Raw genomic sequence first — 27005 nt, 5'->3', positions numbered from 1 at the left:
TCCCTTTGCGTTATAAAGTGCCTGTTTTCACATAGATCTCACTTCCTCCGACATCCACCCTCCCACCATCTCCGCACCAACTTGAAATCCGCTATATGCTGAAAGTGTTTCACCACCCACAATGGCATATGCAGGGCATATGGCGAGCGTCGTACTACTCTACGAACCACGGACTCCCACACCGCAGCCATGTGCTGGAGAATGTATGGAATGATAGCGGGAACACCAATACAGAGCATCAGGAGCACCGAGAGGGACCACTCCACGTACATGCCCGCCAGTCGCTGCTTTTCCCAATTGTCATCATCATCCAGCCAGTGGACTGCATGTTGAAGTTGGGAGCTCCAAGGGGGGCACCACAAACTGCCTTCCACTCCATGTCCTCTGTATTGTTGTTAGGTGCACACGTTTACGTTTTGTGCCCCATAAGAGATCTACCAACAGACCATCAGCCATGGCCCAGGGTGGGCGGTAAGGGTAGCGAGCGCCCACCTTTTCCAGGTGCGAGTGGAGCCGCCGCAGAGCGAGGGCAAGGCGCCGGGGGAGGAGGAGGCCGGGGCTGCGGGAGGCAGGAGCCCATCAACAGCAGCCCCGCCGCGCCCATGCATGAGGGCAAAAAGACCAAGAACATGTTCCTGACCCGCGTCCTGGAGAAGATCCTTGCAGACAAGGAGGTGAAGAAGGCGCACCACTCACAGCTACGGAAATCCTGCGATGTGGCGCTAGGTAAGTGAAAGAGAGGGGCTGCGGGACTTCACTCATACCCGTAAGAGGATTGCAGTCCAGTACTGTCACCACTGGATGCCCCTTCAACACTTCCTCTTGTCAGCACTACTCCCGGTGAACCCTCGAATCTGTCTGTCCTCTCCACACACACCCCACATGTGCCCTTGCCGACCTGTCACGTGAATAACCTTAACATTTCTATCCTGAAGGAGCCCTATCCGCTGTCACCACTTTTTCCACTCCACTTTCGATTCTCACCTGTACATGCCTCATTTATTTTGTGTTTTTTTTTACAACGTGCCCGCCCTCACCACCTGCCTGCCCCTCATCCATCTCTTGTTTGCCACACCACACAATTGGTTACTCAGTTACGTCTACTGTCACCTGTTACCACTCACCTGCTACTGTCATCTCATCCTTAGCTGATTCTCGCCTGTCATGTGTGCACTCTCACCCATCATCTCTGTACCCTCACCCATGTCTCCTGTCTGTCCTTACCCATGTCAACCTTTTACTTTCACCACTAACAACTATATATGCAGTCCTCCCTGTCGCCCATCTCTCCTGTCAGTGGAATCCTGCTCAGCACTCGATACTTCACACATCTCTATCTTGACCTAACTCACAACGTTTGTCAACCTCAAGCTACTTCCGGACTTGGTACTTCCTCTGCCACCTGTTCTTTCCCCCTGTTACCCAATGGCTAGTGCCATCTTTCCTACGTAATAGCCATACTCTGCAATATACCTACCACTGTCCTCATAACCACACGCCCTTTTGATGCCTCCCTTGCTGTCCACACTGTGTTTTTCCCAACCACAGTGAACCCAGCTGTGACTCTTTTACCTCTTTATGCCTTATGCATTTTCTTCCTCACCTGTGACACCAACCCTGGCCTTTTTTAATCCTTCCGGGACTGTAGTGTTTGCTTTCTTTGCGCCCTTTGACACCCTATTGCTCTTACCCAGTGTACCCCATTCTACTGCGTTTCCGTACACCTGGTGAACTTGCCATTAGCCCATCTGATGCCCCATTCATTAGACACCTCCACCGTTGTTGTTATCTGAGCCTATGCTTAGTGTACCACCTTCCCAGTCACACCACAGGAAGGGGCACTGTCTGTCGTTGTCCTTCCATACTGTGTGTGTGGGGCTGTGTCTGTGTGTGGGGCTGTGTCTGTGTGTGGGGCTCTGTGTCTCTGTGTGTGTGGGTGCGTGTCCTGCCCATCATGTACCATAGCTTCTTCAATGTACTTATTTTACTTTCATGCTCAGTTTTTCTTTTTTCTGTTCTCTTCTTTTCCTTCTCCAGGAGTTGTAAAACACAGAGTGAAAGAGTTACCAATATGGACTGTGGGCAGGTGTTTTGCCTGTAGTTGAAAACATTCGCCCTAAACATGATTTAAATGTAATGAAAAAGGAAGACAATGATGATCCTTCCACCTCGAAATCAGATTTAGTTTCACTCTTCATGCAGGTTCACGTTTACACCCAGTGTTGTCAAAGCAGCAGTCGTTTCCAAGAGTGTGCCCATAGTGCAAGAATCATAAATGAGTTGTATCTCTTTTCAAACTCTGATGTCATGAATATTAAAGTGGATCCTAGTGAGACATGTATGTAATGAATATGTAATGTACCGTTCTGTCAGACTGTTTCTAGTTTAAAAGACATTCTTCTAAAGTCCCTGTGTGGTAAACATCAAGTAAACCCGAAACTGAAGAAAAATTACGAATACAGCTGCTATGCACATAATTAAGTAGGCAGTGCTAAGTAAATCGCACTGTAAAGTGTAGTAGTGAGAATTCATTCCTTATGAAAACCTACAAAGATAACAGTCCATTGCTGCCCACTATAGGCTGATTTCACTACAGTAGAAAGGTATAGACAAAAGGTAAATGCTGTGAATATGTTAATTCACGTTGGGGAAAAACTACTTTTAGTTCCAGGTGTTTTCTTATTTGGTACATTAGGAGTTTCATTATTTAGTCGCAAAGTTCAGAAGAACTAGGACCCCTCAACATATGTCCTAGCCATACATAAGACCAGATGAAACTAAGAGGCAGTACCACTGTGAGTATAAAAGCGGGATCACATAAAATATGTTTATCTCAATAGATTTCTGATGCCTTATGTCACTTCACTATCCTCATATTAAAAACAATCAAATGATGGTATTAGGAGGTTGGAGGGTTTGCTAGTAGGTGTTGTTTGGGTACTGCTCACTTTGAATGTTTGTGTTTTATATACAGTCAAAGAACAACAGGATGGACTGAAAGCCCTCAAATAGTTTTGTCTGACAGATCAGTGACCTATATTGAGCGTGCTTCTTAGCTGAATAAAATAGGGATAATTATTTCATACCTCAATGATTTTCTATGTATTGGGGAATATTTTTTAGGTTGTTCCTATTAGACAGTACATGCATTGTCTGTTGCAAGACAAATTGTGGGCTTATCAAGCACATATTGGGTTTGAATCACACACACTGCTAACCATTGGTTGGCTCACCTGCCACTCTAATTTTTTGCTTAAAATTCGGTGTGTGTGTGTGTGATATGAGCTGGAAACCCACATCCCACAACCCACACCTGCAGTGTGAGAGACAGTGTGTATGAGAGACAGCAGTGTGAGAGACAGTATTGTGTGTAAGAAAGACAGCAGTGTGTGAGAAACAGCAGTGTGTGTGAGAGAGACAGCAGTGTGTGTGTTCTAGGGAGACAGCAGTGTGAGAGAGACAGCAGTGTGAGAGAAACAGCAGTGTGAGGCCTTTTATTTATGTTTTGGTTTTTGAAACATAAATAAAACACATTGTTATTTGCAATGTCAATGGCACAAACTCGCGTAAATACGCGACCTATTGCATTGAAAATGCAATAGGTCTCGCATTTGCGAGAGATTAAGCTATTACCATTGTAAATGACAATGCCATTTATCTGTTTTCAAAACCAACACATAAATACAAAGTTTGTCATTTACAATGCCAATAGCTCTAACTTTTGCAAAGGCGAGACCGTTGCATGGTATTCTACTACTCAGTTTATAATACCCTCCTCACACTATACTAATAACTATATCTACAATATACTACTCACTCGCCACACCTCAAATACTCTATACTACTCACTCAAATACTCTATAATACCCTAATCCTAATACTCTCTACTACTCTACTCACTAATAATTCTCTACTACACACTCTCTACTACTCAAAATATTTATACTACTAACGTTCTACAATATTAATACCTATTACTCTATAGTACACACTACTACCTACTATATAAAACTATCTACTACTCACTATTACTCACTCTACAACTCACTCTCTACTACTAACTCTCTAATACTCAGTGTATAATACCCTACTCAAACTATTCTAATAACTATATCTACAAAATACTACTTATTACTACTCACTATAATACTCTGTAATATAACTATCTAATACTCTACTACACTTTACTAACTACTCACTCTACTACTACTGTAAGCTACTCACACTTTACTCAATCTCTACTACTCTCTAATACTCTCAATTCACACTCTACTACTGACTCAACTAATCACACTCTAATATACTCTCTAAATACTCTCTACTACATACAAGTCACACTCCTCACAACTCACTAAATTACACTATCCACAATTTTATACTCACTCTCTAGTACTCTCTATTACACTCTAATACTAAAAAGTACTAACTAACTACTGCTCTCTAATATATACTCTATTTTAAAAGTCATTCGCTACTCACTACTAAATAGATATACTACTCCATATACTATCTATAACTCACTACACTACATCTATTTCTATCTAGTACTTTTCATTACTCACTACTACTCTGTCTCTACTACTCGCTAACTCCTACACGCTCTCTACACACTATCTACTACTCACTCTATACTACTCTCCATTAATCTACACTACTCACTAACTACTATTGCATACAACTCACTCCTACTCTACTCTATACAAGTATACTCTCTATTAATAAACTAGTCACTCTCTACTAACTATTAATCACTGCTAATACTCTGTACTACTCTCTAATGCTTACCTATTGCCATTGTAAATGACAATACCATATATTTATCGGTTTAAAAAAAACAATAAATGAAAAAAATGACATTTGCAATGCCATTAGCTCTAACTTTAACAAAGACGAGACCATTGCATTGTAAATGCTTGTTTAACAGTGCCATGTGGCAGACATACATGCCCTTAGGGCATGTATGTGTGCCACATGTGCACCCATGCACTATTCAGGGGTGCAACAGGGTGTCAATGTGCCACCCTTGTAAATGGTCCCCCTATTACCGATTCGGTAAATACCGAATAAGTATTTACCTATTCGGTATTTACCGAATCGGTAATTCCCATTCATTCCTATGGGCCTCATGCCTCTTTGAAACCAGTTTATTTTTGTACTGGTTTCATTGGGCTAACATGTGTTTTTTGCCACCTATGGGCACTCATAATGTTGGTAAGTCCCAAAGGAGAATACAATAATCACTTGCCTTCACCCTGCAACCTCACTTCATAAGATGTAGTTGGTAATCCATACATCATCATCTTCCACTCATGATTCAGGACATAGCATATGGCCCAGCACCAAGTACACCTTGTAACAGGTAACAGTGATATTATGATTATGTGCTTTTAAAAACTTACTATTTTACTGCCACAGCACTTTGCACCTCGAGGGCGCCGTGTAGCGGACCTAGCGCTCACGTGACCCCCTCCCTCCGGCTTCCATCGCGGCTGGCCACGCCCACCTAGAGGCCACGCCCCCTTCCCGCCCTTCTTAAACGCTGACCTGCTAGCGCTCGGTTGGTTCGAGTCTCCTGAGGCAAAATAGCCGGGAGTAGTGATTTTAAAACTGTGATATTATGAGTATGTGCTTTTAAAAACGTACTATTTTACTGCCACAGCACTTTGCACCTCGAGGGCGCCGTGTAGCGGACCTAGCGCTCACGTGACCCCCTCCCTCCGGCTTCCATCGCGGCTGGCCACGCCCACCTAGAGGCCACGCCCCCTTCCCGCCCTTAAGATTTCCTATATCAATGTGCAACCCCAGAACGTGCAGCGGACGTGCGCAGCGGGCGCGCCTAAGGCAAGCCCGTCTGCGCCCGTCCGCGGCCGAGCGGGGCTAGGGGCACGTCCCCATGCCACTTGTATTTGCTACTCCTCTGAGGAGATCACCTCCCTCCAAGGCCAATGGCCACTTTCAGAATCCATCCGTAGGCGCATTGCCTCGTTAGAGCTTACCTCTTTCTCTTCCTCTATATTGCCGCCGCCACTGTCGGCCCTACCGTCGCATTTCCCCTCCTTACCCAATGCCCCCACCTCTACCCCTCCATTATCCGTTTTTTTACTCAACACCAGATCTGCGGTCAAACACCATCATGAGCTGTCTGTCCTTCTCGACTCCGAGAAGCCGGACTTACTGCTCTTGACCGAAACCTGGTTCTGTGACTCATCCCTCCCCGTTCTCCTGGCCACCCTCCCCCCTACGTTGCCCTAGGCGCTGATCGCCCGGCGGGCAGGACAGGCGGTGGTGTGGCATTAATCGCTCGGTCTGATTTGAACTTTCAAATCCTCTCCGCTCCCCCTATCCCCCCCACTGAATTTCTTGTCGCCCGTTCCCTTTCCTTTTCTCCACCCATCACATGCCTCCTGATGTATCGTCCACCCCAGTCTTCGTCTCTGTTCTTACCAGCTTTTCAAGACCTATTGGCCAACCTGGTGGTCAACTATGCTTCGGTCCTGGTGCTCGGTGACTTCAATTACTGGCCTTCTGACCCTCTTGAGTGTACTGTCTCAAAAGAATTCACAGAATCTCTTCTTTCTCTGAATTTTGTTCCGCACATTTCTGTTCCCACCCATTCTCACGGTCACATACTTGACCAGGTGTGGTCCCTTAACCTTCCAGTTTCCCCGGTGACTGTTTCTCCGTGTCTCTGGTCTGATCACGCCCTCATTTCCTTTTCCATTTCTATCAAACCGGTGTCTAAAGTCCCACACGTCAAAAACACCTGGGCGCGAAATTGGAATAGAGTTGATCTCCCCTCTTTAACCTCTCTGCTCCGAAATTCCACTCCGACCCTTTCTGGCCTCTCATCCGACTCTCAAGCCAAGGCAATTAATGCCTGGCTAGCTGGAGGCTGTGACTCAGAAGCTCCCTTGCGTCGTATTTCCACCCGTCGACCCAAGGATTCAAATAGGTGGTTCAACGACAACTTAAAAAAGCTTAAACTGACCGTCCGACAGGCAGAGAGGCATTGGAGGAAAGACTATTGTCCTTCACTAAAAATCCTTTATCTCACATCACTTGCCGAATATAAAACGGCAATTCTCGCTGCCAAAACCACCTATTTCTCTATTAAAATAACGTCAGCTGAAAATAAACCCAGGGAGATTTTCGGTATAGTGAACGACCTAGCCTTCTCCGACAGAGCCTCACCCCAAATTCCCCCATCCCAGTCTCTATGCGACCAACGAAACACTTATTTCTTAGATAAGATTGTAACCATCAAGGCTAACATCCCTCCCCCTTCGTCTGCTTTTATTGACCCTTCCCCTCCCACCGTCCAATGCTATCTTACCTCCATTCCCCCCCTCACCGAGGAAGCATTTTTGGAGATCCTCCCTAAAGTAAAATCGGTTTCCCCGGCAGATGTCTGTCCGGCACGTATTTTACAACAAATCTACTCTTCTTGTCCCGAACCCCCCATCACTTTCCTTAATAGCTCTCTGACCCAGGGAGTCGTGACGCCTGCACTCAAATCAGCTACTATAGTGCCCATCCTGAAGAAGCCTGGCGCTGACCCATCCATCTCAGCCAACTATCGCCCCATTTCCCTGCTGCCCTATTTGGGCAAGGTGCTGGAGCGCCATGTCACCGCGGTACTCAGCGCCCATGTAGAGGCAAATGGGGGATTGGCTTCCCGCCAGGCTGGCTTTCGCCCCAGGCACTCGACCGAATCAGTCGTGGTATCGGTCCTAGATAACCTCAGGAAGGGAATGGATCACAACCAACACCAGGCGCTGGTGCTCCTTGATCTCTCCGCCGCCTTTGACACGGTGGACCACACCATCCTATTGTCCCGTGTCAGGGCGGCTGGAATTCAGGGAACAGCCCTGGTCTGGCTCTCCTCCTTCCTGAGGGACCGCACCCAGGCGGTTCGGCTAGGAGACTTCACGACCACTTCACTCCCCGTCACCTGTGGTGTCCCCCAGGGTTCTTCCCTCTCTCCCCTACTATTCAACCTCTACATCTCTCCTCTTATCTTTGCTCTTCAGCAGCTGGAGGTCACCGTATTCAATTATGCAGATGACCTCCAGCTCATCTTTGATCTATCCTCCTCTTCTCTCTCTGTCTCTAACTTCCAGTCCATTATGATTTTTATCAGGGACTGGATGAACCACAACCATCTCAAATTGAACCCGGATAAGACCGAGTTGGTTCTCACTGGTGGTTCGTCCAGTCCCTGGAACCCCCTCTTTTGGCCCCCCACTCTTGGTCCCGCCCCCACTCCATCTGCCTCGGTTAAAACACTGGGAGTCAAAATGAACAGCCATCTTACCCTTCAATCACAAATTAGTTCCGTAGTCTCCTCCTGCTTCCTCACCCTCCGAACAATCCGCACTGTCTCCCATTTCTTTTCCCCCCAGGCACTTAAATTAATCATGGCCGCATTAGTAATCTCGCGGCTGGACTATGCCAATGCCCTGTACAATGGCATTCCGGCATACAGCCTGCGAAGGCTCCAGATGGTGCAGAACCAGGCGGCCCGGCTAATCTATGGTCTCCCACGTTACCATCATTCCTCACCCCTCCTTAGGGAGCTCCACTGGCTGCCTGTCAGGGAACGCTCCCTTTTTAAAACCGCCTGCATGACCTTCCAGGCCCGCCAAGGCACTGCCCCTGCCTTCATCTCCTCGCTGATAAGCGAATACGTCCCCTCCAGAGAGCTTCGTTCCTCTTCCAAGTCTCTCCTTCAAATCCCACGATTTAAGCGCAAAAAGTGGGGTGGAGACAATTTCTCTACCTTGGCTCCCACTCTTTGGAACTCTCTTCCCGACCACCTATGCTCTGCCACTCATTATGTCTCTTTCCGGAAAGACCTCAAAACGTTCCTGTTTAAACAGGCCTTTTCCGTGTAACTCGCCCACTCCTGTCATTGGACTGCTATTCTGCCTCAGCTGCCGGACCTCTCGCTAGCGCCAAGAAACCGTACGGTGAACGATGCGCTTTATAAATGTTTTAAATTGGAAATTGGAAATTGGAAATTGGAATGACCTCACTTTGGTGGAGGTTGTCTGTTGTGTTACCTTCCACTTACTTTACTTTAGAACAAGTAGTCTTATATTAATCTCTCCAATTTCACTTTTGGCAGGGTAGTTCAGAGCCTCTCCTACATCTCATTTTGTAGAGGATGTTTAGAGCCCCCCACACCACATCCCATCTTATAGGAGAAAGCCTAGAACAATCTCCCCATCTCACCTTGCAAGAGGTAGTCTATGGCTTCACCTTCCACCTCTGGACAAAGCTGCTTAGTTTTCTGAAGATATTTCAAGACAAAAACATTGGGTGCAAAATGGATCATATTTTGTTCACCACACCCAAATGGCAGTCGCAGGAGGTTATCCAAGTTGTTGAGTGTTGGTCCCATAACATCTCCTAAAAGGAAAATATGAAAAAATTGTGACGAAACAATATATCTGTAGAAAGCTATTGCGTGAGTATCACAAAACAGTGAAAGAATGACAGGCTAATATAGTTTATTGTGCTCATTTTTCATTTGCCTTATTGGAGGCCTTAGAACCTCAGCCAATGCATGGGTTCAAAAGAACAAGTTACTTACCTTTGGTAACGATATATGTGTAAGAGACATTAGTTAGTGATAGATTCCTTACCGTAGAATTACCCCCAGGCATGAGACTATGGGGCAGATGTATCAAAATACCTATTTGCGATTCTCAAATAGCGATTTTTTGAGAATCGCTATTTGAGAATTGCAAAATGGTATGTGTATAAAAAATCGAAATTTTTGAGCGATTTCTTAAAATTCCATAATTGCGATTAGTAAATTGCTAGTCACAATTAAGGAATAATTTCCCATTCATTTCTATGGGCCAGGAGGCCCATAGGAATGAATGTGAAGTTATTCTCAATTTGCGAATCGCAATTTGAGAATCACAAATTGAGAATAATTTCAAGTTTGTCATAAGGACACCCTGATGCACCCCTGAAATTTACATGTGTGCGCATATGTATGTGCACCATATGGCACCTTCACAAATGCCAAAAAGTGCATTTGTGAAAGAAATCGCAAATTACCACCAACTTGAAGTTGGTGGTAAAATTGCAATTTTTGAATTTCTTGATGCATAGCATTTAAGGAATCGCAATTTGCGATTCCTTAAATGCTTACGCAAAATTAAGGAATCGCAAATTTTGCGATTCCTTAATTTTGCTACGCAGAGCCATGCAAGATACTGACCACTGGTGCATTGAAACTAGGGCCCTAAAAGGGATGACCTTAACCCTAGAAATCAGTTCGCAGAACAGGGAGGATGGGTGGGGCGGTAAGGAATCTACCACTAACTAATGTTTCTTACAGATATATTGTTACCGAAGGTAAGTAACTTGTTCATCTGAAAGAAACACGTTAGTGATAGATTCCTTACCGTAGAATAGATACCCCAGCAATACCAACCCCGGTGGTGGGTCTGCGAACGAAGATCACACCAGAAAGTCCCGGAGAACAGAATGGCCAAAGAAGCCGTCTCTCCGTACTTGGCTGTGCAGGCAGTAGTGATTAGTAAAAGTGTGCAACAAGGTCTTTGTAGGGGAACACCACGTCCCCATGCTGTAGTGGCAGCCGTCGCCCTGGTGGAATGGGCACGCAGCCCCACCGGAGGCTTCTTTTTTGCCAGAGAATAACAGACTTCAATACACAAGACGACCCATCAGGAGATAGTCCGCTTGTGAATGGCCCGACCTTTCTTGGCGCCCATGTAGCCAACAAAGAGCTGGTCATCCACCCGGAACTGTTGTGTGCGATTCAGGTAAAATGAGAGCGCACGTTTTGGATCCAGACGGTGGAGCCTCTCTTCCTCTCTGGAAAGATGCGGAGCCGGAAAGAAGATGTGCAAAGTGATGGTCTGCCCGATGTGAAAGGCAGTGACAATCTTTGGCAGAAAGGATGGACGTGTTCTTAGCACATCCTTGTCCGGATGGACAGACAGAAAAGGTGGTTTGCAAGAAAGAGGCTAGAGCAGGAGTCACACTCTCCTAGCAGAGGTGATGGCAACCAGGAAAACAGTCTTCAAAGTTAACAAACGAAGAGGACAGTTGTGAAGAGGCTCAAAGGGAGCACACATTAAATATGTGAGAACCAGGTTCAAATCCCACTGTGGCAATACAAAGGAAATAGGAGGGAAAACATGAGTAATGCCTTGACAACAGGGGACTTGAACAGAGAGGGCTGATCAGGAAGCCTAAGGAAGGCTGAAACAGCAGAAAGCAGCCCTTGATAGTGCCAAGAGCAGAACCATGCTGGGCCAAAGAAAGAAGGAACAGAAGGACTTCTGAAAGAGGGGCAGAAAGGGGATCCACAGCCTTTGCTGCGCACCATGCCAAAAACTTGTTCCACCTGCAGGCGTATACCAACTTAGTGGAGGGATGCCTGGCTGCCAGAAGACATCACAGACTTCAGGAGGCAAGTCAAAAGGAATCAACTGCCGCCGCTCAGTCTCCACACAAGGAGGGGGAGACTGGACAGGTTCGGGTGGAGGACCGTACCCTGCTGCTGCGACAGAGTAGCTTGGGATACCAAACTCTTCGAGTCCAGTCCGGAGCCACGAGAATGACTTGGGCCAGGTCGCGCCTGATTTTCGTCAGCACTCTGGGCAGAAGTGGTATAGGAGGAAAGGCGTACAACAGACCGCAACTCCACTGCTGTCATTGTGCGGTCTCTTCGGTGGCGAATAGATCTAACCATGGCTCTCCCCACTGTTAAAAGAGACGTTGCACCTCCTCAGAGTGAAGACGCCATTTGTGATCCATTATGCACCTGCAGCTGAGTTTGTCCGCCCTGGTGTTCAGTGAACCTGCCAGGTGTTGAACCACCAAGGTGATGCATTGATGTTCCAGCCATGTCCAGAGACCCCACCCCGCCCTGTTTGTTGCAAATCCAGATGGCGGTGGTGTTATCGTCCGTGAACACCTGCACTACACTTCCCCGAACAGAGGGAACCACCAGGGAAATGCCCTGATGTTCCAGCCATGTCCAGAGGCACAGGGCCTCCTGACATAGGGTGTACGACCCCACCCTGCCCTGTTTGTTGCAGTACCACATGGCAGTGGTGTTGTCTGTGAAAACCTACACTACTTTCCCTTTGACAGAGGGAAAGAATCCCTACAGTGCAAGTCGGATCGCCCGAGCTCCAGAAGGTTGGTGGCCTAAGGTTCGTTTCTGCTGTGCCTGTTGCTTGTGTTGCCGTCTGCCCGCTCCTCTTCTGTGCCCCCCGCTCGCCGAATTGCTTTCGGGCCCCCTTCTGATTTTTGTACCCCTCGCCAACCTCTGTGCCCCCTTATATACTGTACCACTGACTTCTGTGCCCCCTGCTAGAGTCCGTGCCCCGCGCCGGCATCCTTTCCCCCGTCCCCACCGCTGCCTCCCCTGCGGCCCCGTCCTCTCCGCGCCCATTCGCTCCACCCGTCCCTCGCCTCCCGCCTCCCAGCTGCTCCTCCCTCCCCGCCTCCCATATATGGCAGCCGCGCTGCGGGCGCGCCGCTGGTGCGCCGAAGGTGCTCCTAAGGCAAGCCCGTCTGCACCCGTCCACGCCTGGACCGTGCCCAGCGCCAGAACCCCTGGCCCCTGCACCAGCCACGAGGATCGCCGCCTCCACTACGACGCCAACACCGTCGTCGCTCTCAACCCAGGAAGAACCCACACCTGCTTCAAGGGCGCCCCGAAGCACACCCACAGTCCCTTCACCTGCCGGAACTGCAGCTTCTCCTGCCGCGAAAGCACCAAGACGCCTGCCACGACGGAACCCAACCAGCTTAGATGCATCCTGATCAACACCCGTTCCGCACACAAACACGCCGTCGAACTCTGGGACCTACTCGACACCGCATCACCGGACGTCGCCTTCCTGACCGAGACCTGTATGAACGAAGCCTCCTCGCCAAACATCGCCATAGCCATCCCAGACGGGTACAAGATCACCCGCAGAGACCGCACAAACAGGGCCGGAGGAGGAATCGCCATCGTCCACAAAAACACCATCAGGGTCTCAACATCGACACCCTCAGCACCGCCGAACACATGCACTTCCAGATCCACACGGACCCCAAGACCACCCTAAGAGGCACCCTCTTCTACAGACCGCCAGGACCCCGGCCTCAATTTCGCGACTCCCATCGCCGACCTCATCAGCACGCACACGCTGACTCCACCGACTACATCCTCCTCGGAGACCTGAACTATCACCTGGAGAACAACAACGACAACAACTCCTCCACCCTGATCGACAACCTCGGACTGAAACAGCGCGTCACGACGCCGACTCACATCGCCGGCCACGCGCTAGATGCCATCTTCTCCTCAAGCCCCCACGTCACCTTCAGCCACGCCTCCGAACTCACCTGGACAGACCACCACTGCATCCACTTCTCCTTCCGAAAACCCCTCACATACCACCGCACACTACAGACCCCCCCCCACCGCTGCTGGGGCAAAGTCACCCAAGAACAACTACAGACAAGCCTCGCATTCAACCCTCCGACTAACCTCACCAACCCCGATAAGGGTGCACTCACCTTCGAACGCTGGATGAACGACTGCGCCAACACCGTATCCCCGCTGAAAAAAAACACCAGCAGAGACACCAGCAAAAGAGTCAGCTAGTTCACCCCGGAACTCCTCGACTCAAAACGTACCTGCCAGAAACTGGAGAACATATGGCACAGCGACAAGACGCCAGGCAGCCGCGCTGTCCACAAAGACGCCATCCGCAACCACCACCACCTCATCTGGACCGACAAAAGGACCTCCTTCACAGACCGCCTCGACAACAACGCACACAACAGCAAGGAGCTCTTCACCATCGTGAAGGAACTCTCCAACCCCAGCTCCAGTGCCAACGACATCCCACCATCGTAAGCCCTGTGCGACTCCCTCGCCACCTTCTTTCACCGGAAAATCACTGACATCCATGACAGTTTCAAACCCCAGACGACCCCTGCAGACCTCGCCGCACCAGACCCACCGCACCCCACCGCTCACGACTCCCTGACAACCTGGGCCAACGTGAGCTGCGAGGACACAATCAAGACCATGGGAACAATCCACTCTGGATCCCCGTCCGACCCTCTCCCGCACCACATCTTCAACAAAGTTAGCAATTCCATCGCACCCCACCTGCACAAAATCATCAACCTCTCCTTCGAGACCGCCACCTTCCCTGAGAACTGGAAGCACGCAGAGATCAACGCCCTACTCAAGAAACCCAAGGCGGATACGAGCAATCTCAAGAACTTCCGACCTATCTCCCTGCTTCTGTTCCCAGCAAAGGTCATCGAGAAGATAGTTAACTCCCAGCTCACCCGTCACCTCGAAGCAACCACAGCACCAAAACCGCCCTCATCACCGCCACAGACGACATCAGGATCCTTCTAGGCAACGGCGAGACGGCGGCCCTCATCCTCGTGGATCTCTCCGCCGCCTTCGACACCGTCTGCCACCGCACACTACGTACGCGACTCCAAGACGCAGGGATCCGGGAGAAAGCCTTGGACTGGACCACCTCCTTCCTCTCCGGCAGAACTCAGAGAGTCCGCCTCCCCCCGTTCAGGCCCGATGCCTCCGAAATCATCTGCGGCGTCTCTCAAGGATCTGCCCTCAGCCCGACGCTGTTCAACGTCTACATGGCACCACTAGCACGCATCGCCCGACAACACGACCTCAACATAATCTCCTACGCCGACAACACTCAGCTGATCCTCTCCCTCACCAAGGACCCTCTCACCACCAAATCCAACCTCCACCAGGGAATGAAGGCCGTCGCAGAATGGATGGAGGATAGCCGCCTTAAACTGAACACAGACAAGACGGAGATCCTCATCCTCGGGTCCAATCCCTCAGCATGGGACGACTCATGGTGGCCCACGTCTCTGGGGACCCCCCCGGCCTCCACCGACCACGCACGCACGCAACCTGGGAGTCATCCTCGACTCGAAACTCACCATGACCAAACAAGTCAACGCAGTCTCCTCCACCTGCTTCAACACCCTCCGCATGCTCCGCAAGATCTACAAATGGATCCTGACAAACACAAGGAAAACAGTCACCCAGGCCCTAGTCAGCAGCAGACTCGACTACGGAAACGCCCTCTACGCTGGAGCCTCGTCCAAGCTCATCAACAGACTGCAGAGAATCCAGAACGCCTCTGCACGTCTGATCCTCGATGTCCCGCGCCGCGACCACATCACCCCCCACCTGAGGAACCTGCACTGGCTCCCCGTTGACAGGAGAATCTCCTTCAAGCTCCTGATCCACGCACACAAGGCACTCCACAAGACCGGACCAGCCAATCTCAACAATCGGCTCTCCTTCTACGTACCCAACAGGAAACTCCGCTCTGCTGACCATGCCCTGGCCACGGTCCCTCGCATCCATAGAACTACTTCCGGAGGCAGATCCTTCTCCCATCGCGCTGCCAGGACCTGGAACACCCTCCCCCTCTACCTACGACAACAAACCGAAGACCTCCTGACCTTCAGGAGACCACTCAAGACCTGGCTCTTCGACCAATAGCAGCAGCACCCCCCCCCCCCCCCCCCCCCCAACACCTTCAAACCCTCACGGGTATGTAGTGCGCTTTACAAATCACTTGATTGATTGATTGATTGACTGACATGGAGCCTGGACTCCACCTCTCCCATGTGGCCGCTCCATCACAGGAGGGAAGCATCCGTCACCACTGTGTGCTCCGGTTGGGGAAGGGAGAGGGATCTGCCATTGACACAATACCGGTTCGTGAGCCACCACTGCAATTGTTGTGCAGTGCCCCGGGAAGGGCGGGTAGGCCAGCGGCGACTGCTTAGGCTCCGCCGGAGCCGCGGGGGAGGCACCACCCGCACTCTCAGCCGTGTCGCGGGGAAGGGTGCGGATGTGGAGCCGCAGGATGCCACCTTCTGAAATGCAAGGGTACTGCTGACGAAAACGTTCCGGATCGAGTCTGACGCCTGGATGTAATTCTACAGTAAGGAATCTATCACTAACGTGTTTCTTTCAGATTTCACCATACTGAGGAAGAGTGCCAGGGTTGTATCCACAATGCGAGAAATCAGATTTATAGAATCACATTTCAGTGTAAAATTAACAGATGTCCATCAGCCCTGGCATAAAGTCCATCAACAAATTCAGATGCTTGGAGTGTCCCTCAAATTCATAGCCAAAGTCAGTGTCTATATAGTAGTCTTTGTACCAAACAGGCAGGGGTTGTATCACAGCATGGTAGGGGCACTATACTAACCTTTACTTGAATGTACATTGTCATTGATAGAATCCCTGGCAAACATGGGCTGTAAAGTTTTTAATTATGCTGATGATACTCAGCTATTGCTGAGTATCGACAATACAACATCGGCTCAGTCCATGGCCCAAGACACACTACGGTTCACAGTAAACTGGATGTCGCTCAACCTATTGAAAATCAATCCAGATAAAACGGAGGTTCTTGTAGTCTCAACCTCTACTTCTCCCTGGAATGATTTATTCTGGCCACAAGAACTCGGACCTACCCCAAAACCGTGCCCTAGTGTAAAGAGCCTTGGGATGAAAATTGATCAAGAACTATCAATGACCAACCAAGTATCCGCTGTGGTTGGCTCATGTACTAACCTGATTAGGCAACTACGCAAGCTCGTCCCCCTACTCTCAAGGAATATGCTTCGAACCATTGTTTCAGCCACGATTGTGTCCAGAATCAATTATGGCAATGCATTATACCTAGGCCTCCCAAAAAACTCCATCAACCGTCTACAGGTCATCTTGAATGACGCAGCTCGTCTGATATTTGGAGTACCTAGGCGGACCCACGCCTCTCCCCTGCTTTAGAGGCTGCACTGGCTCCCTATGAAACAAAGAGTTGAATTCAAGAGCATGTGCATCTGCCATAAAGCAATTAATGGTCAGGCGCCAGCCTATATAAAAGATAGGCTCAAAATTTATGAACCCAAGCGCGCCCTGAGATCATCCGATTCCCTCCTGTTATCTTGCCCACGTTTCAAACTGGCAACAAAAGGAGGCAGAGCTTTTTCAATCCAAGCCCCCACTATGTGGAACAAGCTACCGGAGGTGCTTCGTAGAGAATCCAACCTTCTCCGTTTTAGGAAAACCTTGAAAACTCTACTTTTCAAGGACGCGTTTACATTCCCGTAGTTAAGTTAACATCTTTCATTTTCACTTTGTCTCTTTTGCTGTACTTTGTCAGAAGCGCTTTGAGACCTGTCGGTGAGTTGGCGCGATACAAAACCCAGTTACAAATTACAAATTACAAATTACAATTTACATCTTGGCCTTTTGTGGAGTTATTTCAGGTAGGAACAATGACTGATAGGTTCCCCTACAATGTGGGAATGTTCAACCATTATGTCATTTCCATTCTGGATGTCGGGAGAGCCGATAACAGAGCTGGATGTATCAGCAGCATGTCTGATGACTAGGGTATAGTAAATAAAGTGCTTTTACAGCAGAAAGTGTAAAGTCGGAGTATGCAATTGTTTGGGCTATTCCCTGTTACTGCACCCATCTAAATTTGTCTTCTAGATACACTGAGGAAGGATTTTGACACATCTGTCCCGTGCCTTCATTCACATGTTGTTCGGTGCCCCACTGACTAGATCCTCTGTTGCAGGAGAGGCCTTAGTGACTAATGCACAGCCAAATTAATCAATCCTTGCCAACAGAATAGTTTGATAATCTGCAGCAATCTGCTATAACATAGCAGTAAATTGATTGTTGCCCCAGTATTGGAACTTTCATAGATTCCCATAGCTTATATCATTCCGCGTCGTCGGAATGGGAGTCTCAGTAACAAAATAACATAGCAGTAGGTACAAAAGAGAAAGAAAAAGGCCTAGGCCTCATTACCTTTTGTGGTATATCCACCTCTTTTTGCAAAAGAGACCAAAACTAAGCAACAGACAATAAGAACAGCCTCACCCCATAGAACCCTCCTGAGAGAACCTCAGAGCCTCAGATTTTCAACCGCACGTTGTGCTAAGGGAGTCTCCTTTGAGCTCTGCTCACTTCAATTCTATTTGAGGATTTTTTCAGCATGTTTTCTTCAGGATTGTTAGGTGTTTAACTAGAAATGTCTGACAAGGAGAAAGCCCTTTTCAAGGATTGTTCCACCTGTGGCAAGAAAAGGCTGTATGTGGAAGACAAGCATAAGGACTGCATGTATTTTCTGTATCAAGATCATAAGGCTGAGGACTGCAGGATCTGTCGCACCTTCTCTTCGAAGACCCTCTGGGACCGTGAGGGTCGCCTCCTCACTTGGCTCCAGAAATTAAAGTCAAGGAAGGAAACTCTGTCAAATGACAGTGAGGACTCTTCATCTGCAGCCTCATCTAGAAGGTCAGTCAAAAGGGGTAGGGCTTACCCCTCACCTTCTTCAGAACGTCCAGTTAAGGCCTCAAAAAAGACCCCCGTGAGTCTGAGAGCCGGAGTCCTAGTAAATCTCCTCACCACGGTGTAAAGGAGAGGGAAGGATTATCTACAGCTACAGCAGTGGTGGAGGCTGCTAAGACGTTTAAGAAGCCCTCTTCTCTGTCATCTGAGAAGTCAGAGAAAGGTTCCAAGTCGTCAACGACGCTGCAGAAGACTCCGTCGACGAAGGCTTCTAAATCGCAGGTGGGAAAAGTTACACCATCGACGGACGGTTACAGTGACGTCGACGAGGATATCGACGAAGGTATCGATGACGACGAGGATGTCGTCGACGGTGGTGGTGACGACGGTGTCGTCGACGAGAGCTTCGACGACTATGACGACGACGACGGCAGGACGTCGACGGTCTCGTATACGGCAGTGTCGATGACGCCCATCTCGTCGGCGCCGATTCAACCGTCGACGGTGGATCTTCCATCAACGACCTCGTCGACGAGCTTTTCTCTGATAACACCATCGCCGACGGTACCTTCAACTATGTCTTTGTCGATGGAGAGGATTACTATTTCCTTGAAAAGGATACGCCGGACATGAAATCTAAAAGGAGGGTTACCCCCTTGCCTCCCGCACTGTTACTTGAGGAAGAAGAGGATTCTGATGGGGATGATCAGGACTCTTTTGGCTAAGCACATAGTCCTTCTCAGTTGTTGGTGAAGTGCCAAAAGACTGATTCTGAGGGCGAGTATCTTCATTAATGCTTTTACCAGCAGTCTTATCGACGTCAAGAGAACGCAGGCCAGGAGATGATGTCAGTTCCTTCTTCCCTCTTGGCAGATCTCTATAGCATGTTACAGGGTTATAGGGCCAGGTTTTCTCAGGCTCTGCCTCCTGTTCCCTCTGTCCCGGCAGTACAGGCTATACCTGCTCCCACGGCTTCAATAGTGGTTTCTCCAGAAATGCCATCCCAGGTGTTTTCTCAGCCACAGACACCTGTTCCAAGTAGACCTCCAGTGATCCAGGACGTTCATGATGATTCCTCGGATGGGGATCAGGATGAAGATTAAATAACAAATGGTGGAAACAGGGTCGTGGGGAAATATTTAAAGACCCAACTCACAGGCTAAAATCCCCTGAACAACTATCTAAACACAAAAGACAGCCCGGGGGTCTAAAGGGAATATGTAAAGTGGTCCCTCTATTCACTATACTCCTATATAAGTGAGCAGGAATGATTACGCACTAGACCTCGCTTAGTGCCTCAGAATAGAAAATAGGACGTAGAAATGGAATTATAACCTCATGGCTCTATGATTCACCGCGACCGATTGAATGGACCCCTCCAGAGAGGTAGGATTCCCATCAATGTCTTATGTAGATCAAATTGTTATCATCTGGTCATCCCAAGCAGGTTGGTATGTCTTCTGATCAATAAGACCGTACCTAACCACAAAACTCGTTGGGGACAAGCCCTCAATCACTGTGACGACCACAGAGCCATGATCTAGATGGAAAAAGTGCAGTGCGAAAAAAAGAAGTGGTGTGAGTTAAAACAGGATAGAGAAACAATAAAAGAAATTTTAATCGGCATTGTACTTTCCCTTGTTAAAACCAAACAAGTGAAGCAGTTTGGACCAAATAACTGCTTTTCAAAAGGCCAACATGTTTCAGCCCAAAATGGACTAGTACCAAGGGCTTTCGTCAAGGCCACAGTTCTTAATCACTCGCTACTGTCTTATGAAAGTGCAAAATAAAAGGATATCAACATGTGAACGTGGGATCAATGCTCCTCTGTATCAATTCGGCGTATCGTATATCTGTAAGGAACAGACAACATACATTGGAATCATGAAAGAGGTAAATAGACCCTAAACTACCATCCTAATAGTGATTAAAAACATTCATTTATACTCAACCATACTATACAGGGAGTGTGCCTCACCTCTCCTGGAACCTAGCTCAGGGTAAGAAGGAGGTCCCGCTCTACAAAAGGTAAGGAAGGGGTGTGTGAGTGAAGAAGAGAGGAAAACTAACATGTACTCTCCTAAACTCTGCAGCAATAGCCACCCTCAATTAATCCCAACCTCTTGGAATTCAGTTCAGAAAGTTTCAAAAAATAACAGGGACTGATCGGGCTATAGGACCCTCAAGTCCACCCAGTCCCTCTCCCAAATAAAAACTGCCAATGTTTGTTAAGTTTCTACCACTAGAAAGGGATGGCCCACCACCCTCTTCCAAAGTGTTGTTTAACTGGTCCAGAGTTTCTTGTTACCCAAAACCATCACAAATTAGCTCTCTCTACCAATATAGAACTAACCTGTCCGTCGCGACCTCGTGGTGGTCATCTGAGCTCAGTGGGAGGCACAGACCGGTAGTTGGAGAGGGTCCATGTACTTCCAAATCCCGGAAGTGGGCGGGGCCATAGAGGTCAAGATCACCTTCATGGAGAATCAAAACCTCTTGTAATTGCAACTCCCTTATTTTAATATTTGCCCCCTGTGTCACGATGTCTATTAGTCACAGAACCGGGAAGAATCAGCCCGAATTCAATGTCCCTCGAGGACTGAAAAAACTGAAGGCAGCCACTCGCGTAGTCTCGCGAGAAGTAAATGCGGGACTACCGAGTGACATCATCCGTCTGGTGTCTGTAGTTCCCTGGCCAATGTAGCGAATGAAAAACAAGTGTGTGTAAATCACAGTGAATAAAACGGTCACTTATAAGCAGCGGACCTGCTGGAAGACAACGGGATATCAGCACAATTTAGTCACCCCGGCAAACTATCAGCCCATTTTGTTAGGTCGATATAACCTGATTGTTTAGAGGCGAGATCCCATGAGAGTAACTACTGGACTACAAAATGACATCATTCAGCTCGTAATTGTAGTTCGTACACAAATATGCCACCAATCAATAGATCATTCTTACCTATATTTAGTGAGGCACTATTTGCGCACATATTAAAGATCAGGATGAAGATAACAGGCCTAACCAAGGTTTGGAATGGGATGATTACGTGATCCCGGACCCAGCGTCTATTAGTCCGGACCCAGTGGACTCTCCCCCGGTGGATATTGGGGGTTTTCACAAGCTGGTGGAGAAAGCATCTAGTAGGTTCAAACTACCTATGCCTTCTGTACAAACAGTCCTCTATGATTTTAAGGAACCCTACAGGAAGGAGACCCGGTCAATGCCCATTGTTAGCCATGTCTGGGAGAAGGGTCTAAAGGCAATGAAAAACCCAGCTACGGTAATTCCAGTTTTGCCACACCTGGAAAAGAAGTACAAGGCCCCTGAGGATTGGTCCGGCGTCTTTAACTGCAAAGCCGAAACCAGACTCTGTAATATCGCAAGCGGCACAGAGGAAGTCTTGTAATCCTTCGGCACCCCTGACAACTCCTCCTGATAAAGAGGGGGCAGGCGCCTTGATAATGCGGGGAAGAGATTCATCTCCATGGCAAGTCTTCTGGTGCGAGCGCCAAATGCATTGGCGATCCTTGGCAGGTATGATTGCCAATTATGGTGTGATCTATCACCATATTTGGACCAACTTCCCCAGGAGATACTGAAGGAAGGGGAAGCGACATCGGCACAGGTGATAGACTGTGCTATGGATATTGCCACTACAGCTTTCTGTTCGCTGGCTGGTGCAGCGGTTCTTCGTCGCCAAGGATGGCTCAGGGCGACATGGTTCAGGCCGGAGGTCCAAAACAAGATCCTGGACCTCCCTTTTGATGGTGAGGCATTGTTCGGCAAGCACATCGATGATGCTCTCCAAGAGATAAAAAAGGATACGGAGACGGCTAGGTCTCTCTGTACTCTTCAGTATCGGAAGGATCCTTTCAGGGAGTCAAAGGAAGGAGTACTACTTCATACAGAGGTTCATACCAACAACAAAGGTACTCTTCTTATGGATCAACGTCTCAATCATATCGACAACCTTACCAGCAAAAACAAGGCCAAACCTCGTCTTTCTCTAGGTCCAATGCTAGAGGAAAGCAGAATCGCCAGGGACGTGATTCTTCCAAGAGACAATAGCGGCGTTCTGGCTCTGACTGCTGTACCCACCTCCCCAACAACATCTGTGAGAGGCAGGGTGTCTCAATACCTCCACAACTGGAAACGGATAACATCAGACTGTTGGGTGCTCAACATCATTCAAGAGGGCCATATATTGGAGTTTACTCAAATACCACCTTCCAAGCCCCTCTGCTGCCATTATTTCGAAACATCTGCGTCTCTTGCAGCTCAAAGTTCATCAGATGCTCCTCAAGGGAGCTGTGGAGCTGGTTCCCTTATCTCAAAGAGGGGAAGGATTCTATTCCAGGTTCTTCCTGGTAAAGAAGACGCTGGAGAAGTGGCGCCCCATTTTAGATCTCTGGGAGCTAAACACCTATCTCATTTCTCAATCCTTTCGGATGGTTTCACTCCAGGATATCTTACGTCTCCTCAATCCAGGAGATTTCATGGCCACTCTCGATCTCGAAGATGCGTATTTTCATATACCCATTCACCCAGTTCACAGGAGGTTTCTTTGATTCACAGTAGCCAAGAGCCACTTCCAATTCAGGGTTTTACCCTTCGGGCTTCGCTCTGCCCCGAGGATCTTTACCAAGGTGCTGGCACCTGTGGCAGCTTTCCTAAGAAAACAGCATTTTCAGGTCTTCCCATACCTGGACGACTGGTTGCTGAAGGTCCCGTCCAGGGGGGCTGCGGAGGAAACAGTCAAGGTATGTACGAACCTATTCAGAAACCTGGGTCTCACTCTCAACAGGGAGAAGTCGTCTCTCCTCCCTTCCAGGACAGCACGTTTCCTGGGAGCTATCTTGAACACGACTCTCGGCAAGGCCTTTCCATCCCTCGAAAGGCAGGAAAAACTGAAATCCATGGCGCATTTGTTGAGAAAAAGAAGGTGTCTTTCAGTACGCCGTTACAAATCCCTTCTAGGAGTGATTTCTTCATGCATTCCTCTGATACCCCACTGCAGATTGCGGATGCGATCTCTTCAGGAACAGCTAGAAAGGCAATGACGACAAGTTCACAGCTCATTCGACGACAAGGTGGTGATTACTGCGGCAATGAGAAGGGCAGCCTTTTGGTGGACGAAGGAAGAAAACCTATCCCAAGGTCTATCCTTCATAAGCAATCCAGCTCCTCAGGTGGTAACGGCAGATGTCTCGCTGGAGGGCTGGGGTGTGGTGCTTCAGGATCTTCATGTCAGCGGGCATTGGTTGCCCCAGCACCGTCATTTTCACATCAACCTCCTGGAGCTCAGAACAATCCGGCAGGCGCTGCAGGCTTTTCTTCCACAACTGCAAGGGTCGGCGGTTCTCGTCCGCACGGACAACACCAAGGCCATGCACTACATAAACAAGGAAGGGGATACCAGATCTCTTCCGTTATCTCAAGAAGCCCAAAAAAAATTTGGGAGTGGGCGATCCTACACGGAATATCGCTACAAGCAGAACACCTACCAGGAGTGCTAAACGAAAAGGCGGACAGACTCAGCAGGCTGTCGTCAGTCAGCCACAAATGGCAACTGAACCAGACGTTCTTGGAGGACATTTTTCATCGGTGGGGCAAACCCTCAATAGACCTCTTTGCCACCCCGATCAACAGAAAATGCCAGTTTTACGCAAGCAGGTTACACCATCGAGGGTCGCTGGGGAATGCACTTTCGATAGCTTGGTCAAGAGCATTTGTGTACGCCTCTCCCCATTCCGGTGATTCCACGGCTACTCAAAAAGATCAAGGCAGAACCGTGCAAGATGATCCTTTAATAGCTCCTGCTTGGCCGAGCAGTTCTAGTTCACGGAGCTGCACCTCCTTTCTCTGGCTCCTCCACTTTCTTTGCGGGTGATTCCGGATCTTCTCACGATGTCCCACGGTCAGATTTGGCATCCGGATCCTCGTTCCTTACACCAGACAGCATGGCTCCTGAGCAGCGAGAGTTCATAAACCTTCACCTCTCGGATGAGATAAGAGAGGTTCTGTCTCAAGCTAGAGCCCCTTCCACAAGACTTACCGTTTGAAATGGAAAAGATTTTGCGTCTGGAGCCAGAAGAAGAGTGTTGACCCTTTTTCTTCTCAGCCTAATCAGGTTCTTCCATATCTCGTGTCCTTGGCTAAGGCAGGATTGGCTCATATATCCATAAAAGGCCACTTGGCAGCAATTTCTCGCTACAGGCGCACTGCACCTGGACCTTCTCTCTTGTCATCCAGAATTGTCAAGCAGTTTCTCAAAGGCCTGTTTCGAGTCTTTCCCCCGGTGAGGCCTCTGCCTCCCACATGACATTTGAATTTGGTTCTCACCCAGCTGATGAAGAATCCCTTTGAACCGATTCAACGGGCACACATGAAATTTCTTTTGTGGAAACTGGCACTTCTTGCTCTCACATCGGCAAGATGCATTGGGGAATTGCAGGCTCTCACAATTCAGGAACCTTTTCTCCAGTTCAAAAGAAATACTGTGATTCTAAGGACTAATCCGAGGTACATACCAAAAGTACCTTCAGACTTTCATCTCAATGAACCAGTGATTATCAAGTCTTTCTTTCCTCATCCTTCCACGCCAGCGGAAAGGTCACTACATTCACTGGATATACAGCGGTGCTTGAAATTTTATCTGGATCGCAACAAGGGAGTTCGTAAATCTTCTCAATTATTCATTGCATTTAGTGCTCCTCGCAAAGGCCTTCCCCTGTCAAAGCAGGGTATTGCTAGACGGATCTCCAGTGCCATTCTGTACTGTCACTCTGCAGCGGGAAACCTCTAGAAGGCAGAGTTAGAGCACACTCCACAAGATCCGTGGCTTCCTCTATGGCTCTCTTTGCGGGAGTGCAGATCAAAGACATTTGCAGAGCTGCGACATGGAGCAGCGTGCACACCTTCATGAAGCATTACTGCCTGGAATCCTTGGCACAGGAGGACATGGCTGAGGGCCAGGCAGTCCTGAGGAACCTCTTCCATTGAGCAGTGAGCTTTCCCTACTATCCCTCCTTCCTATGATTGCACATTTTGTATCTAATGATAATACTGATTACTGTTTCAATATATATTTATATATTTATTTCTTATGAAAGTATGGATACTGAGGTATTTCAATATTTCTGTCACAAAATGTGCTTTATTGCTTACTGCTGGCTACTCTGATACAAGCTATGGGAATTTATGAAAGTTCCAATACTGGGGCAAGAAAACAAGTTACTTACCTGTAACTTTGGTTCCCCAGTATTGGTAACTTTCATAGATTCCCATGCGCCCACCCTCCTCCCCTGGGAAAGCTCAGCCTTCAGCAGATGTGGTTACTGTTACACAACGGCTACGAAAATCTGAGGCTCTGAGGTTCTCTCAGGAGGGTTCTATGGGGTGAGGCTATTCTGATTGGCTGTTGCTTAGTTTTGGTCTCTTTTGCAAAAAGATGTGGATATGCTACAAAATGGAATGAGGCCTAGGCCTATTTCTTTCTCTTTTGTACCTACTGCTATGTTATTTTGTTACTGAGACTCCCATTCCGACGATGGGGAATGATACAAGCTATGGGAATCTATGAAAGCTACCAATACTGGGGAACCAAAGTTACAGGTAAGTAACTTGTTTTCTTATATGTGGGACCCCTTCACATTCACTCTCCTAAACGGGCTTTTTTTTAAATGCTATTATTCACAGCAATTATTGACGGCAGTAAGAAATCATTTTTTTCTGTGCTGTAGGATCTTCATTGGTAGTCCAACAGTGGAATAATTCTACGCTGGCTGTGTGGACCCCTGAGTACTTCTCATACATATATTATTTTTTTTTTATATTTCTTTTTATTAAAACAAGGCATCAACAAAATACAGCAGTGCATACGATAGAAGAGGGTCACTCACAAATGCAATATATAGTGCAAAAATATTGGCGATGGTGGGGGAAGGGAGCACGGGGTACAAATGACAGGTAGATTCATAGACAAGGATCATGGGAAAAGAGGAGCGTCAAGTTCACCAATTGCAGGTGGTGTACAAATATTTCCCCTATATTGGTTCCAAGGCCCCCAAATACTGTTCCACTTTTGAGGGCGACCCCTAGCTAGGTAGACAGTTTTTTCACGGAACATACACCAATCCATACTTTCTTTCCATCCGTCCATCGTAGGTGGCCTAGCAGACCCCCACGGCTGTGCAATATTCCGCTTTGCGATCATGACCCCAAGAGTGACCCATCGAATCTGTGCAGCGTTTAGGTCTGTGGGCTCCCAAATATTTAATAAACATTTCCTAGCTTCTGGTAAGAGCTGTACACCCGTCACTTCATGCATAACAGTATGTACCCTGTTCCAGTACTCCACCATATATCGACATTCCGACAGTATATGGAAAAGCGTTCCCACCTGACCACATCCACGCTTACACAAGCCATCTTCCGAGAACCCATTATAATCAGACGAGGATCGGTGACATAGACCCTATGCAAAAATTTTAATTGGACGAGTCTCAATCTCGCCGGGATTGCGACTTCCTTAGGGGAAGAAACCGCGGATTGCCAGTCTTCATCGTCTATTTCAACACCCTCCTGCGTCCATTTGTTCCTTAATTCCGCCAATAGATC

General features: G+C 48.3%; 1 protein-coding gene across 2 annotated transcripts in view; it reads right to left on the bottom strand.

Annotated features, from left to right (window-relative positions):
* The window catches only part of CPAMD8 (C3 and PZP like alpha-2-macroglobulin domain containing 8), a 1183022-nt gene that overhangs the window by 783704 nt on the left and 372313 nt on the right, over window positions 1-27005 (bottom strand). For both annotated transcript variants that reach the window (XM_078671323.1, XM_078671324.1), the window contains exon 26: window positions 9235-9411. In XM_078671323.1, coding sequence (XP_078527449.1) covers window positions 9235-9411 — 177 coding nt within the window. The remainder of the gene's footprint in view (window positions 1-9234; window positions 9412-27005) is intronic.

This window comes from Lissotriton helveticus, chromosome 12 (assembly GCF_964261635.1).
Source record: "Lissotriton helveticus chromosome 12, aLisHel1.1, whole genome shotgun sequence".
In the NCBI taxonomy this organism is placed as follows: domain Eukaryota; kingdom Metazoa; phylum Chordata; class Amphibia; order Caudata; family Salamandridae; genus Lissotriton; species Lissotriton helveticus.
This window is presented reverse-complemented; position numbering and strand designations above follow the sequence as displayed.